General features: G+C 41.1%; 1 protein-coding gene across 5 annotated transcripts; it reads left to right on the top strand.

Annotated features, from left to right (window-relative positions):
* Window positions 1-1,469: 1,469 nt before the first annotated feature.
* Window positions 1,470-12,453, top strand: ZFAND5 (zinc finger AN1-type containing 5). 5 transcript variants are annotated; one of them, XM_055350791.1, is made up of 7 exons: window positions 3,312-3,448; window positions 5,442-5,674; window positions 6,136-6,295; window positions 6,691-6,802; window positions 7,392-7,495; window positions 9,849-9,974; window positions 10,810-12,453. In XM_055350791.1, exons 2-7 carry the CDS (start codon window positions 5,621-5,623, stop codon window positions 10,956-10,958), a joined length of 705 nt encoding a protein of 234 aa, XP_055206766.1. In that variant the 5' UTR covers window positions 3,312-3,448; window positions 5,442-5,620; the 3' UTR covers window positions 10,959-12,453. The 5 variants fall into 5 exon arrangements, with proteins under 5 accessions (XP_018889236.1, XP_018889234.1, XP_063552525.1 ...); XM_019033691.4 differs by lacking the exons at window positions 3,312-3,448; window positions 5,442-5,674 and adding an exon at window positions 1,470-2,224; XM_019033689.3 differs by lacking the exons at window positions 3,312-3,448; window positions 5,442-5,674 and adding an exon at window positions 2,293-2,458.
* Window positions 12,454-12,940: the final 487 nt, after the last annotated feature.

The following is a 12,940-nucleotide window of genomic DNA, read 5'->3' as shown; positions in this document are numbered from 1 at the left end:
CTATAACTCCAATTCTAGAGAGAAAAAAATTCAAGTTAAAATTCAAGTTATTTTTGTTCTCAATAATAATCACCTCCATTGCCTCCCTGCCCTTCAGTGCCCTGGGCAAGCCTTTTTAGTCATTGTTTCTTTATCTGTAGAAAGGGACATGATAACAGTACCTATCTCAGTGAATTGCTGTGAGGATAAAATGAGACCCTAAATGGAAAATAGCTGGCACTGAAAAATGGCCTGTAAATGGTAGCTGCTATTTTTTTTTTTTTAACTAATTCATCTACTAATTTAAGGAAATAAATTGCAGTGGTCGTGGGACCAGTGACCCAAACTACTTAAATCTCTAATACATTAATGGATCACAGTAATAAACCCGAATTTGTTAAAAAAACAAAACAAAAGGTTGTTATGCTCCAGGTACTTTGCTAACTGTGGGAGGGAACTGTTTGATGTGGCAGTGTTGGCTCAAGCCATCAGTATACCATTCCCCCAAATACAGATTATAAATAAGGACCACCTAAAGCGCAATATGGGCCCCCCCACCCCACCCCGGAACAACCAAAACCATATCCAGGGGAGATGCGTAGGAATCTTTAATCACCCCAGGTGATTTTTTTTCTGATTACCAACTTTGAGAAACACTGAAGGGACCTCTTCTCCATTCTATATGTGGCTAATATAAACCCTAAACATCATTTCTATGTGTTCGTTAGACCGTTGTTTACTAGAAAATTTCAGAAGTCCTTTCCGACTTAGTAATTTTGTTATTTTGAGTTGAACTGAAATTCACTTGGAGCGGTCAGTTGAAAATGTTTTTTGTTTGTGCTCTGAAAATGTTCCCAGTGTTCCGGGTAAAGTCATCCTTTCACCCATGGGGGACCTGTGCTTCGTGCCTGAACTGCCCGCCTAGTTCCTCCCCCCTTGAACTTCCTCTCGCAAGCCTCCTCCTCCGGCTTCATCTGGGCCTCGGGTCTAGCTTGTTTTGTCCCTTCGCGGCTTTTAAGTAGAACATTTGGTGCTTTCCCAGTTCACGACGCTTTGCTGGAATCGTCAATTTCCAGGGATTTCACAGGCTGGCCAAAACAGTTTGTTCAGAACAGCGCCGCCGGGGCATTGGCAGCCCTGGGCGGCCGCGCGTTTCCTCACTCCGCACAACCACCCGTGACCTTGGGCGAGCGAACGCACGCCGCCAGCTGCGTCAGGGCCACGCTCGGGCTGGACTTCGGAGCTCAAAATGGGTGTGGGGAGTGAGGAGGTTTCATAAACAGAAAAGACCTCGACGCCATAAGGCAATTCTTTTCCTTTTCTGGGGGTGAATCCTTACGATTCTTGGGGGAGGGAATGTCTGCCCAGGGCTGGAGACAAAGCGTGAGAACTAGGATGGCGAAAAACGGGTTTGAATGAGAAAATCCGAAGGAGGGAGGCTGAGGGCGGACAATTGGGTTAAAAATAGAAACGCATCCTCCACAGGACTCGCTCTTCCCAGCTCCACCCTAGGGGCCGACTGCCAGGCCAGTGGCTGGGCTCCGCAAGAAGGCACAGCAACCCTTCTCGGCCCCGCCTCCCGGACCTACTGACAGGGCACCGGGGGCGTGGCCTCGGGCCCGCGACGTCACCGCGCTCCCCGCCGCCGCCGCCGTCGGGGTTTTCGCTGACGCACGGGTCCCGCCCCCTCCCCCTCTTTTCCCTCACAGCCCGGGCGCCGGGCGGCGAGCGCGTTAGTCGGCCGGGACGTGGAGCTGTGTGCATCTCCTACGCGGGCTCGCTCGCTCCCGGGAGCCGCGCAGCTTCCCCGGCGGTGGCAGGAGCGGCGAAGAGCGCCATCAGCGGGCCCTTACGGCCCCAGGCCTCGCGGCGCGCGGTCCGCTCGCCCTCCTCGTCCGCCCAACCTGCGGCCTGTGGAGGCGTGAGGCGACGACGGGCGAGCGCCTCGAGCAGCGTTAGCCGCTGCGGCCTTCGATCCTCCCTCCACCTCCTCCTCGGCCCCCCCTCGCTTCCCTCCTCCCACTTCCCGAGCTCCGGCGTGTCCCGGCCACGCTCGGCGCTGCTGCAGGAACAAAGGAAGACCCCGCGGCGGCGGCGGCGCCACCTCCGCCTGCGGCTCCGACCCGCTCCCGGCCCGCGGCGGCGGCACCAGGGCGCCCGGCTCAGCCTTCCCGGAGGCCTCGGCCCGGCCTCATCGTGCCGGCTTCGCTCGCGAACCCGGCTTTCGCATTTGGGACCCCGCAGGGTGAGTGATACGGGGCTGGGGGTGGGAGCCGGGCTCCTTGTTGCCGGGCCGGGGGCGGGAGTGAAGGGACCGGGGCGCCGCGGGCCAATGGCGAAGCCGGAGCAGGCCGCGGATGGCGGCGTCCGGGGGAGGGGAGCCCGCCAGCCAGCCCAGGAAGCACAAAGACGGAGGCGTCATCCTGTCGTCGTGGCCCGAGACCTGGCTCCCGGCGTCCCTGGCTCGCTCCACAGCACGGTCGGGACACAATGCACGGCGTGCCGCCTCTGCGGGGCCGGCCTCTAGGCCGCTCGCCTCCGCGGCGGCGCCCGGCGTGGGCACCACGACCCAGAGAAACAAAGAGGCCGAGGCGGCGGCCGCGCCCCCTGCCCGTTGCAGCCCCCACTAGCTCTCCCCTAAGAGGAGCCGGTCGGGGGTCGGGGGTCGGGGATCCGCGTGGGGCCTGCAGGCGAAGGGCTGGCCGGGCCTGCTGAGCTGCTGTTCTGCATGACTCAGTGGTTTTCGGAGAGGGCCCTGTTGGGCTTTACTGAGTGAGGCCTTTGCTTGGAGGGGGATGGGGGATCAGTGGGACCCGAACTTGTTCCAAAATCCATTGGAACATGGGGCCGGGGGTTCTCGGCGTCGTCTTTTGGGCTTCTCGACGTCGCTGCGTTTTTACTCTGAGATCCGTTTTCATGGAGGAAATGGAGCACCTTCTCCTTTGTTTGGTGCATTTAGGCTGATGAATGTGAAATTTTTTGCTCGCTTTCCACGCACTCCGTGGAGCTGTGTTTTCGGGGAAGGGTCGGATTATCTTTATGGATTGAATGTCTCCTAAGGGATAGCATCTAAGGAGATACCAAGATAAAGGAACATATAGGTCAAACATCTCCGTTCTTAAACCTGGGATTTAGATACAGACTTCTAAAAACATAAACGAATGTATTTTATTTCTTATTTGTAGGATTTTTTTTTAAAGAATAGGCTTTCAGAACTCAATTGGTGAAAATATTGCAATTTTATCTTTGAAGTTTTTTGTTAAAATGTTTCCCCACGCCCCCCTAAAAAATTAAGGATTCTTTGTAGTTGTCTCCTGTTTTCTATCTCCCAGGCCCTGAAAAGGAGCCTTTAAAAGTCAATTCTACTCCATTTGGCAAAGAGGGAACTGAAATCTGGAAAGTAAGGACTTGCCCAAGGTCACTGACTTAGTGGCAGACTAGAGACTTGAACTCAGGTCTCCATTCCCAGGTGAGTGGGAATTCATGCCATCTCATCACATCATGTGCACCTGGAAGAACTGTATTCCATAGGTGTAAAAGCTCTTTGTTCAGAATTGGAATTGGAGAATTGTTCAGTTACACTCGGGTGTTTTTTTAAGCTGTTAAGTTAGAGGAAGCCATAAACTTTATAAAATCTGCATTCTAGCTATAACTGATAGAGCTGACACGTGCATGCCCAAGTTGCTAATTACTTTAAAGGCAATAAATAGTAATGGTATTTTTTTCTAAAATACAAGGGGAATGCAATACCTAATGGGAACACACATCCCCCACTTCATCCCCTAAATCCTCACTAAATGAGGATTCTTTTTTACGCTGTCTCCACTGTGCTTAGTTTTTTATCAACAACCTTGACCATTTTAGCTTTGAGTGACTATGCTTTCATCTTCTAGATTGAGATTGTTCTGTAGTTTTTCCTACATTAGGAAAAAACTAGCAGCCCTTTTTTTGTTTTCTTATGTTAGATATATGAACGCTGCATCCTTAGTTCTTGGGGTTGTGTAGGAGTTGGCAGGCTTTGAGATATAAATAGAAGCTGATTTCAGAGGCCCCTGTTGACTAGGCTTTATGTGAGAGCCTCCATCCAGCTCAGCTTGTCACATTGCAGCCTTGTGACAGGCTGAAGCGCCCTCCCATGTGATCTGAGCTTCTGAGAAATATTAAAGCAAGCTGTGCACATGTGATGGCATTTAAAAGCTGGCTTTCTAGGGGAAAAAAATCTAAAAGATGGGAACCCATGTAGAAGACTCATGTCCTGGTACCTCTTGTGTGTCTCGCACTTGAAAGTTATTTACAATGAAATGAAGGTAGACATGTTCTCTGAAGCAAAGTTGGAATACTTTGTTATCTCTGAGTGTGTGAAATCTTTAGATGGAGTATCCTCCATTTTATCTAAAACAAAGATTTTAAGAATCAGATTAACTAAAATTACTTAGGTAGGTTGATCGCTTGGCCTTAAACTTTAAAGCCAATGTCACATGAGACTGGGCCTCAGTGTAGAAAATGTAAGCTAGCATACTTAAACTGGTTTTAAGGAGTGACCCAACTTACATGCATAGGGCAAACATTCACACATATTTTGTGCGTGGTGGGCATGCAAATACATACATATTTATCATTTGAAAGCATTTTTTGCTCCTATTATGCTCATTTAAAAACCCAGCTGAAAGTGTTTATTAATAAACTTCCTAAGTGATGTTGAAATGTTTACACTACCCTGCTCCAAAATGAGTCAGCTAAATTCCAGTTAATATTTAAAGAGACAGTGTCAACTAAATTAATACTGTTCAAAGTAAGTTGTGGATCTTGGTCACTCCACACAAGCTAGATTGTCTTAATATTTGTATGGTGCACTTTTACTTACAAAAGGGAAGATAAAATGTTTTGGGGAATAATTACTAGGGGTCTGGCCAGGTCAAAATTGGTTAGTCCCCTTCTCCCATCTTCTAATTTTGGTAGTTAATACTTGTTAAAACATCGTTTTTTAATAACTCACTAAAAAGTGTATTCTAGTATGTAGTTGGAAAAAATGACTGACCACAAGTTACAGCACATAAATTTTCCTTTAAGCAAATGCTCTCAAATATGCTTTTTGTACATATGCTTATACATGTTTAAGATGGCATGAAAACCCTCCACAACTTTATTTTAAAATAATTTTTCTTGAATATGTATTTTCTCATCCAGAGGAAAACTTATTAATAATTTAGCACAGCGTTTTAACAAGACTTTTAGAAAAGCAAATCTTCCTTGCAAACAAATGCTTGCTATGTAAAGCTTTTTCTGGTAACCCAGCATTGAATATTAACCATTACTAAAGGTTATGTATATATATTGACTTTAATATATTGAATTTGAGCTTGGAACGGTTTTATTATTTTCTGGTATGAGGAAGACAAGCACTTGTTAAAATTAATAGTGCCTTTGGCTGAGAAATCTGGTTCATAATTTGTGTATTGCAGGTTCCTAGGCACTGGCTTTGACATACTCTGAAACTTCAAATGGAGAACGTCAAAGGAGTTTCGTAAACCAGCTGACCCTAAATTCTTAGAGATTTACTTGTTGGTGCCAGGGTAGCAGGAAGGGCTACCAGTTCTCTTTTCAGCCTTATATGAAGATGTTTCAGCATTAAAAAGTACAGATGCTCTGCCTCAGCAGATTTGTCAAATTACTGATGAAGCCCAGATATGTACAGGTGTTTTAAGAAAACTTTATTCATCCAGTTTAAAGAACCACCTATAAATATCAAGAGTCAGTGATAATTGTGATTAGCCAATTAGGTAAAAACATTTGAAATGGTCTGCCTGTAGTGCAGCAGAGTGAAAAATTACTTAAAGATACCAATTTCCCAAATTGATTAAAACATAACCCTGAGAGCTAACAGACCTTTTCATAAATTGAAACCAAGAATAGTGATAGGTAAAAATACCCTAATAATTGATAAAATTTCTTTTTGGGTTTTTTTCCGTCCTAAAACAGTTTGCTTTTATAAAGGCAACAAAATATTGATAATTATCTCTGCCCACCCTTTTTAATGATTAACAGAATTTGGGCTTTTGTTAAAACTTGCGTAGAAATTACAACGGTATACCGATGATTATATTAGCCTATATTTTGGTGATAACACTAATTTCTGAAATTTCGTTTCGTCTATAGCAGAAAAATATGGCTCAGGAGACTAACCAGACCCCGGGGCCCATGCTGTGTAGCACAGGATGTGGCTTTTATGGAAATCCTAGGACAAATGGAATGTGTTCAGTTTGCTACAAAGAACATCTTCAGAGGCAGCAAAATAGTGGCAGAATGAGCCCAATGGGTAAGTTATTTCCAAGGAAAAACACATTTGAAGAACTGGTGGACAGAAATACAGAACCAAGAATTGGGGCTGAGAATGCTGAAAGCACATGGAGAGAACACCTGACAAGAGCTTGAAATTCAAGCAACAGCCCAAGTGCTTGACATGACTGATCAGGAATGAATGACTATCTACAAGCATCTTCTAGCTTTTCAGTTTTCTTTTTTGGGGTTATTTTGTTTCACACTTGTGTTCATTGGATTGACTTTTTAATATTTTTTGTTTGCATACTCAAGTGTAGGATTACAGCACAGTGAATGCTTATATCACTAACCTAATTAAATGCAAGTACGTCTTGATACTAAGTGAGTTTTTGTAGTGTTCATTGGTTCCTTACAAATCCTTTTTTTAAATAGGGACAGCTAGTGGTTCCAACAGTCCTACCTCAGATTCTGCATCTGTACAGAGAGCAGACACTAGCTTAAGCAACTGTGAAGGTGCTGCTGGCAGCACATCTGAAAAATCAAGGTAAGATTGAACGTTTCAGAGTTTTTATGATATTACAAAGAGGAAATCAGGATGTCTGTACTGGTCCAATAATAAGTTAATAGATGCCCTTGGCTTTGCAATCGAGGATTTCAGTGTCTTTTAATACATAACTCTTAAGTCATTGAGTAAAGATGTGTGTTACTTACACCTGACTCCCTAACCCCCTCAAGGATACTGTGTTGGAAATGCTGTGCTTTTTTATTTCTTTGTAATTGAGGTTTAGGGATTGTCGAGTGAGACTTTAGAATATTATTGGGCCAAACAAGGTGTTTTGGCAGAGCTGCCCTTTTGCCCTTAAACAAGTTACAGGCACAGCTAAAAATCCCTAGCTGGTTGTAGAATATGGTAACCTATACAAAATGCAGCCTTGAGTTCATGAGCCATTTATCAAACTTTTTTCTCAACCATTTATGCTGGGCATCCAATATTTTTTTTAAACTTTAGATTATCTAGCTCCATTTGCTCATTTTGGAAATATTATATAATTTAAAGTTGAACTGACAACTTATTCATTGTCTCAAGAAGTACCCTTAACACCTTTAAAAATTGTTTGCTTGAACTCAAATAGAAATGTGCCTGTGGCTGCCTTGCCTGTAACTCAGCAAATGACAGAAATGAGCATTTCAAGAGAGGACAAAATAACTACCCCGAAAACAGAGGTGTCAGAGCCAGGTATGTTTTTCATTTAATACTTGTTCAGTTCTGAATTTGATAGTGCAAGAAATGGCTGGTGGGGGGATTCTTTCCTTCCCATTGAAGGACCAAAGAGGAGGGAGAGCCATAAAATATAGGCCAAGCAAAGAACTACTATCTTTAAAAGTATCTTGAAGCGTATGAGTATCTTGAAGTGTAAAATAGTCATATTTATTCTCAGTTTCTTCTCTGCTCATCCCCTGCACTACCCTTGTGCATAATGGGCAAAGTCTGTAATCTGGAGATTGGATGTGTTAAAAACTTTATGAAGTTAAATTTCAAGGGTATAAAGAATAATTTTATAACCAAAAGCAGTAACTTTAGTTTTGATATTGTCAATGTTGTAGAAAACTTTTAAGTAGAACAACATATTTGAACACTAGAACTTATTTGAAGTACAATATTCCTATCATATATTTTGTGGGAGTTTGAAACTCAGTGTGGAAAGGCATTTTGGTTTTCATGAGATATGGTGACTTTGGAAACTGCTTATAGCACAACCAGAAGTGCCCTGATGGTGCAAGAAGACTGACTTGAATTACCTGTACTAGGCCCTAGAACAAAAAGATTTCTGTGCTTTATATAGTGCACGTAGCTTATTTGATCAATTTGTTCTTTTTTGGCAGAGTGCTGATTAAATGCAATATAAAACTTCTGTTGTGAAAAAATACTGTCAGTGGTTATACAGTCTGCTTTGGAGGCTGGCTTTTGCTAACAGCAGTCAAGTTTGTTTATTGTATTAATCTTACAAAGTTAAGGCCAAATTCTCAAGTTTGGCAGGTGAATCTATATTTGGCATTTTGAAATGAGCTCCATCCTTAAACTGACCACATTAGTTTGCCCGTGATGCCTTTGTTTGGGTTTTTGTTTTTGGTTTTGGTTTTTAAATACAAAATTACTCTGACCTTGGAAGAATAGTCTTGGGTTAGAGCTAGTCTGCATTTATTATTACTTAGTAGGCATTCCGTGATTCACTGCTGTTTGCCTTTTCTGTGTCATTTTCTTATTCCCCCTTCTTCCCTTGTCTCAGGAGCCGAGTTCATTTTTCAGATGTGGCCAAAGAAATGGCTGACACCCTCCCTATACCCCATACAACTATTCCCCTAGATTATTCTTTATCCTCATGACATCAGGATAAACATTAATGTTGTCACAGTAGCAGTAGGTGGAATATTGTTCGTTTAGTCTAATATTAGGCTATTTCTCCCAGTAGATTCATTGCTAATGCAATTGAATTATAAATTTGGGCAGAGTTTTAGAGAAAATTGCCATTAAATCAATCAGCTTGTTGTAGGAGCTTGCTAATAGCATTGGTGCTGGCATATTTGGGCAGTAATTTCAGCATTGCATACATAAATTTGCTATTGTTACATTTGGATTAATATTAAAACCTGAGTTTATAGTGTTTCAGGTGTAGTTGAATTATATGTAAGTAGATGTAAATTTTGTTATTTTTGTGTTAAAGAACTAGTGGCAGTGTGGGCTTTAGTACAGTAATGTATTTTTTGTTCATTGTGAGAAATTTTACTGATGCCATGTGTACACTGAAACTTAAAGCCTTTTTAGGTGGAGAAACGGTGGGACTGTTTGTAGATGCTATCTCTGTCGATAGTGGATGCCCATTTTAGTTAAGATTCTTGTTCTGCCTGTGGAATCCTTAATAGTTTAAAATCAATACTTCTCGAGTAGTTTCTAAAGACTGTTTGCCGATCTGTTTTTAAAACCAAGCTTTAAAAAAATCTTTCAAGTCTTCCTATGATGTTTAGTGCACCTGTGAAAATGGTAAAATGATTGTTTTGGAATTTTTGGATCTGACGTTGATTTAGGGATGAATGGTTCGGGTTTTATTTGTCAAAATTTGCTGTTTTTACATCTACAGGATTTTTTTTCCTATAAGCATAAAATCAAAGTTGGCTACTTTTATTTACTGTGATGTAATGAATTTGAACTGCCCTGATTGAAAAGTTCGCGTTTAGGAAATTATAATGTGGAAAAACTGAGCATATGATTAACATCTCTCAGCTCTTTAAAACAGAATTAGGATTTTGTTTTTAGTACTGGCTGTTACCAGTGTTTTAAAGGAATTTCTTGAGTGAAGCGATCATTTTACAAAATTAGAGAAGCAAGTAGTATGGTGATTGGCAGGAATTTCTCAGATTTGAATCAAGTTCTGATGTTAAAATGGAACATTCTGTTTAAAGCTTGTATTTTCAAGGAATACTTATAAACATTTTTATCAGGCATCTTCCTGTTTCTCTTAAATACTTCCTTTTTTGACTTAAAAATGTTAGCCAGTGAATGCTTGACAAATTTGTGTTTTTGTCCTTTTCAGTTGTCACTCAGCCCAGTCCATCAGTTTCTCAGCCCAGTACTTCTCAGAGTGAAGAAAAAGCTCCTGAATTGCCCAAACCAAAGAAAAACAGATGTTTCATGTGCAGAAAGAAAGTTGGTCTTACAGGTATTACAAAACACAAGACAATGTGTGTTTTACTTCTGCAGTTAACAAGGAGCTTTTGGTCACTCCCTAAGAGACTAGTTGGTCTTACACATAAAAAAAAAAAAAAAAAAAAAGCCTGACTAGCTGTAGTCTAGGAAAGGTGGGGGAGGTGGTATTCGGGTGGAAGGAAGTTGGGTTTTACTTCCATTTGTCTCGTAATCATATAAAACTATTAACTCAGGCCCTCTTATTTTATTAGATTGATAAAAAGTTTTTGTATACCTAGGGAAAATGTTACTGAACTAACAGTAAGTGCCACCTACTTTGAGCTATGCAGGGAATGTTCTTGGTGCTTTTTTTCTTGTCTCCTTCAAATCTCAGACCTTGATGGTTGTTTTCACTTGAGGAAGCATTACTTAAGATATGGTAGGACTGTGTTTTGAATCCAGGTTAGCCTAACTGCAGAGCCTGTGTAAATTTTATCCTACTTTGCATCTACAGGAGTCGATAGAGGGAGAGCATCTGGTAGAAATTAGCTGGCAGATAGCCCATTTTGTTTTCTCCACGTGGTTTGGCTTACCAAACACTTCGCTATTGCCCTTGCAAGGAAAGACTGAACATAGTTATTTGAATTTCTTACCATGTCAAAGGAAGTTAAAAGTTCCTTTTCCAGGTTAACGTGATAGACTCTATAAGAGTTGACTGTGTCTTATCACCAGGAAGTGGAAGAAAAGAGTTCACTGTCTTTTATGTTACAAAGCAATGAAAATCTGGTTCCTTTTCTATAGTGACTAAGGCTTTTTTTTCTTTTAATTGCCTCAAGTTCTCAAATGACTCTACTTCTTCGTTTGTACAGGGTTTGACTGCCGATGTGGAAATTTGTTTTGTGGACTTCACCGTTACTCTGACAAGCACAACTGTCCGTATGATTACAAAGCAGAAGCTGCAGCAAAAATCAGAAAAGAGAATCCAGTTGTTGTGGCTGAAAAAATTCAGAGAATATAAATTACTTCTTGTGAAGAGACTGAAACTTTGTTTTTATTTTAATATATCGTAGGAAAACATTAAAGAGCAGATGCATGGCCATTTTTCTTTGATGTTCTCCAGAGTTTTACTTTACACTTGTCTGTCTTATAATTGATATTTTAGGATGTTTGGGTGTTTGTTACAGGCAGAATTGGATAGATACAGCCTTACAAATGTATATGCCCTCCCCTGAAAAAAATTGGATGAAAATCTGCACAGCAAAGTGAAACACACAGATAATAGGAACAAAATGTAGTTCCCATGTGCCAAACAAAATAAATGAAATCTCTGCATGTTTGCAGTATATCTGCCTTTTGGGAATGTAATCAAGGTATAATCTTTGGCTAGTGTTATGTGCCTGTATTTTTTTAAAATGGTACACCAGAAAAGGACTGGCAGTCTACTTCTACCATAGTTAAACTTCACCCTCTTTAATTTCACAACATATTCTTTGGAAGCAGGAAGAAATGCTCATAAAGAGGATCAGACCTACTTTCCCGTGAAACCAGTATTTGGCGCCATATATAAGCCTGGTTAAATTGGTCATCTAAAGCTGTCAAATAAGACATTCTGTGAAAGGTAAACATCGAAACTGGTTATAAGTAAAACCATCAAGCCAACAACAGGGTCTTGAGATAACTTTTGAAGCTTATTGTACTGGCCTGCACCAGAAGATGTCTGCATTACTCATTGCTAAAAATGTGTAGCACAGAACTGCACTAGGATTAATTTGTTTACAAGAAGAAATTTAAACTCTACGTTTGGTTTTCACATACAGCAGCTCTATTGAATAACATGCATCTGAATTTTAAGTTGCAAAGGTATCTGAATAATTTTTCATGTGCATCTTTTGTCGAATGTTTTGGTTCAAGAAAGAATGTTTAAAGCTTTTTAAAAGACTTCAGTTCTTAATGTAACTGTACCCTTCTGCATGGAAAATCATAACCAACATGGCTGCAGTAGACTTCTTAGTGGTATCCAGCACCACTTGCAGAGGGCTGCTTTATCATATTGTACTTGGGTGTAGGACTCTAGTGTTCTTGGGTGTATTGCATGGGCTGCATTATCTACAGCATTGTACAATAACAACTAGAAAAGGCAGTATACTTCACTGATGCTTGTCTGGTAATAATCACTTCTGTGTTATAATGGAAGGTTTTTTGTGATGTATGAAACTTGTGTTTTTTATATATAAATGAGTATAGTTAGTGTTGTGGTAATGCCTGTTTTCATCTGTAAATAGTTAAGTATGTACACGAGGCACTACTTCTGATTTATTGCAGTGTTCAGTCCTAGTTTTTACTTTTATTCTTAAAGCATTCAGTTTTGCTTTCAATTTTATGTACCTTAGTTCTGAGTTAGACCTGCAGATGTGTACAGATAGTTCATATTTATGTATTGCACATAATCATGCTATTCAGCATTGATGCTATATTGTATTATGTAAATAATAAAAGCCATGTACAGAGGGAAACTTCACTTGTTCATTGGGTTTTTAAGCCATAGTTGGAGTCCTAAAGGGGGAAAATTAGAAAATGTTACTTTACATGGCTATATAATTTTTTTTCCTTTGCCATCGCTGAACTTGTTCAAGTGATAATCAAGAGATATTAGAAGTATTTGCAGGTATGATACCTGATAGGCAGTTTATTTTTGAAGAATTCAATAGGCACCTTTGGGATTAAAACAATTTTAAAATTTGAGGAGAAAGACGAAATTTGAACAATTATGGCCTACCCCGCTTCTCCATGTTGTAAAAGATGATGTTTTATGATAATTCTGAAGAAGAAAGGTATGACTTAGTTTACAAAAAGTTCTGTTTTATTTCTGTTTTGGGTTTGGCTCTGATACAGAGATGCACCCATGGACTTGGTCTCTGTAGCGTTTATGCCAGGTCATAAAGAACAAGGGGTGACAGGTACATGTTGACTTTACCTGGGGTAAATGAATACCAGAGTGCA

The sequence above is a fragment of the Gorilla gorilla genome, chromosome 13 (assembly GCF_029281585.2).
Source record: "Gorilla gorilla gorilla isolate KB3781 chromosome 13, NHGRI_mGorGor1-v2.1_pri, whole genome shotgun sequence".
NCBI classification, from domain to species: Eukaryota; Metazoa; Chordata; class Mammalia; order Primates; family Hominidae; genus Gorilla; species Gorilla gorilla.
Note: the sequence above shows the minus strand (reverse complement) of the source record. Positions and strands in the feature narration are given on the sequence as shown.